This window comes from Penaeus monodon, chromosome 28 (genome assembly GCF_015228065.2).
Source record: "Penaeus monodon isolate SGIC_2016 chromosome 28, NSTDA_Pmon_1, whole genome shotgun sequence".
NCBI lineage: Eukaryota > Metazoa > Arthropoda > Malacostraca > Decapoda > Penaeidae > Penaeus > Penaeus monodon.
In genome coordinates this window covers 35,657,570-35,659,484 of record NC_051413.1, presented here as the reverse complement: position 1 = coordinate 35,659,484, position 1,915 = coordinate 35,657,570, and the positions used below count along the sequence as shown (strand labels likewise).

At 41.5% G+C, this 1,915-nt stretch overlaps 1 protein-coding gene across 1 annotated transcript in view; it reads right to left on the bottom strand.

Moving 5' to 3' along the window:
- Positions 1–250: 250 nt before the first annotated feature.
- The window catches only part of LOC119591566 (inactive rhomboid protein 1-like), a gene marked incomplete at its 5' end in the record, with an annotated part of 17,044 nt that continues 15,379 nt past the window's right edge, over positions 251–1,915 (bottom strand). Inside the window, 2 exon segments of the mRNA XM_037940327.1 lie at positions 251–1,258; positions 1,475–1,575. Coding sequence (XP_037796255.1) covers positions 670–1,258; positions 1,475–1,575 — 690 coding nt within the window.

Here is a 1,915-nt window from a genome sequence, read left to right as displayed (position 1 = left end):
GACAGGCCGTGCACAAACCAACATGAACTACAGCTTTGGACAAGACAAGTTTACATGTCCTTGTAACTGCATTTGAATGTTCGCCTTCACAAGTTAGCTTCCTGCAAAATGCATAAAAAGGCTCCACACTGCTTTGAGAACATGGAATGGGAAACAAAGGTTATTTTGTTACCTGAACATCTTCATTGAGTAATATATGAAATCTAACAACATGGTAATGTTCCTCACAAGATGGCAACAAAAATTCTTCTAATGCTAATTCATGTTTATTTTTCTTTAACAAGTTATTAACAGGTGATACTGAATACACTCATGTGGAATCAACCTTACCAGATAAGGCATATATGCATTAAAAGACAAATTACGGGTTTGTTACATTCACAAGGGAAAATATGTATAAAAATCTTGTCCATTGCTAGTCAATGCTAATTTGTATATCTGACCAATTCTAATTTGGCCCTTAAAACACATGGGCCAAAATAGGCGCTGGTAAATCCCATATTTCCCCGAGTATGAAACTAGAAAATGACCATAACAGCGGTGATCACTTGTATAACATACGGTAATAATTACACTGGTTATATTACTAGAAATGTTGGCACGTCGGTGACCGTTGACTGACAGCTGATTCTGTCGACAGGAACATCCTGTGACAGGAGCATCAGCCTCTCATATCATATCCATCTTTTGGTCGAAATGGATGTTCTGCTCTGCACAGAAGTCCCGTGTTAGAGGGATGCAATTAAGGTACTCGCATACCTTGCACTCGTATATGGGCGTGACATAGAAGAGTATTATTAGTGCTGTGAGCATCACCACCACGGCCACCAGACACACCCAGATGAGCAGCACCTTCCGCCGCTTGTCGTACGGACCGAATGACACAAACGGCAGCAGTGCGTAAGAGAGCAGGAACCCGAAGATGAAGCCAAATATGTGAGCATAATTATCTACCCACGGTAAGAGCCCCACCAAGAAGAGCGTCAATGTCATGACCACCAGTTTGCCTAAAACCCTCCAAGGATTTCTCATCATCTGCCATGAGTTGATGAATTCCACAAACACACATGCCAGCAGCCCAAACTGGGAGCCTGAAGGACCCACTTCTGCCCGGTAGGGGACAAAGATGGCTGACGCTAGGTTGCCCGCGATGCCTGACACCACGTAGATGACCCCAATGCGCACCGGTCCTGCCAGCTTCTCCATGTCTCTCATCAGGTAGTATTGTAACACTACTGTGATAAGCAGGTGGAGAACTCTGTAAAAATAATAGTCATTAATGAACTGTCACCTCAGAGGTCTAGGGGCTTCTCCCTCTTATTCTAGCTCTCAAAACAAAAGAACAAATCCAGCTTAAAAACTTAAAGGAATACATAAGCTAAATTACCATAAAATCTACACCATAGTTGTACAGAAAAAAAGAGTTTGGTCGTTAGTCCATGTCTCTCACCCATGATACCTTGGGAGGCCTTACCCTGCATGAATAAATAAAGATGTCCACAATCTATAAAACTGGTCTGGAACATCTGGGTTGTGGAACGGTATCATACCGCACACGTTGTTCAAGCAGGAGACCTGATGAAAAGAAACAAACCTCAGGTTAAGTTCCATGGCCATTTGAAAGGCCTTAGGTTAAGTCAGATACATGTACAATTTTTGCATTCTATAAAAAGTTCCCTTAGGAGGATAAAAGTTTATAACTATTCTTGTAGAAAGATAATGTAGCAGAATCTGTAACAGCTGTATGACAAATCTTATAAAAGAAAACTAAAGCTTTCAGGGCTCTGTGCAACTTGGTGAATATTTCAGAGCACCATAGAGAATGAAGAGTTTATACTAAATGCCCATTCTTCATGTTCAGTTATTGCACAGGCATCAGGGGTGAAGTGATAATCCTCTGTATATTCCAACCTAT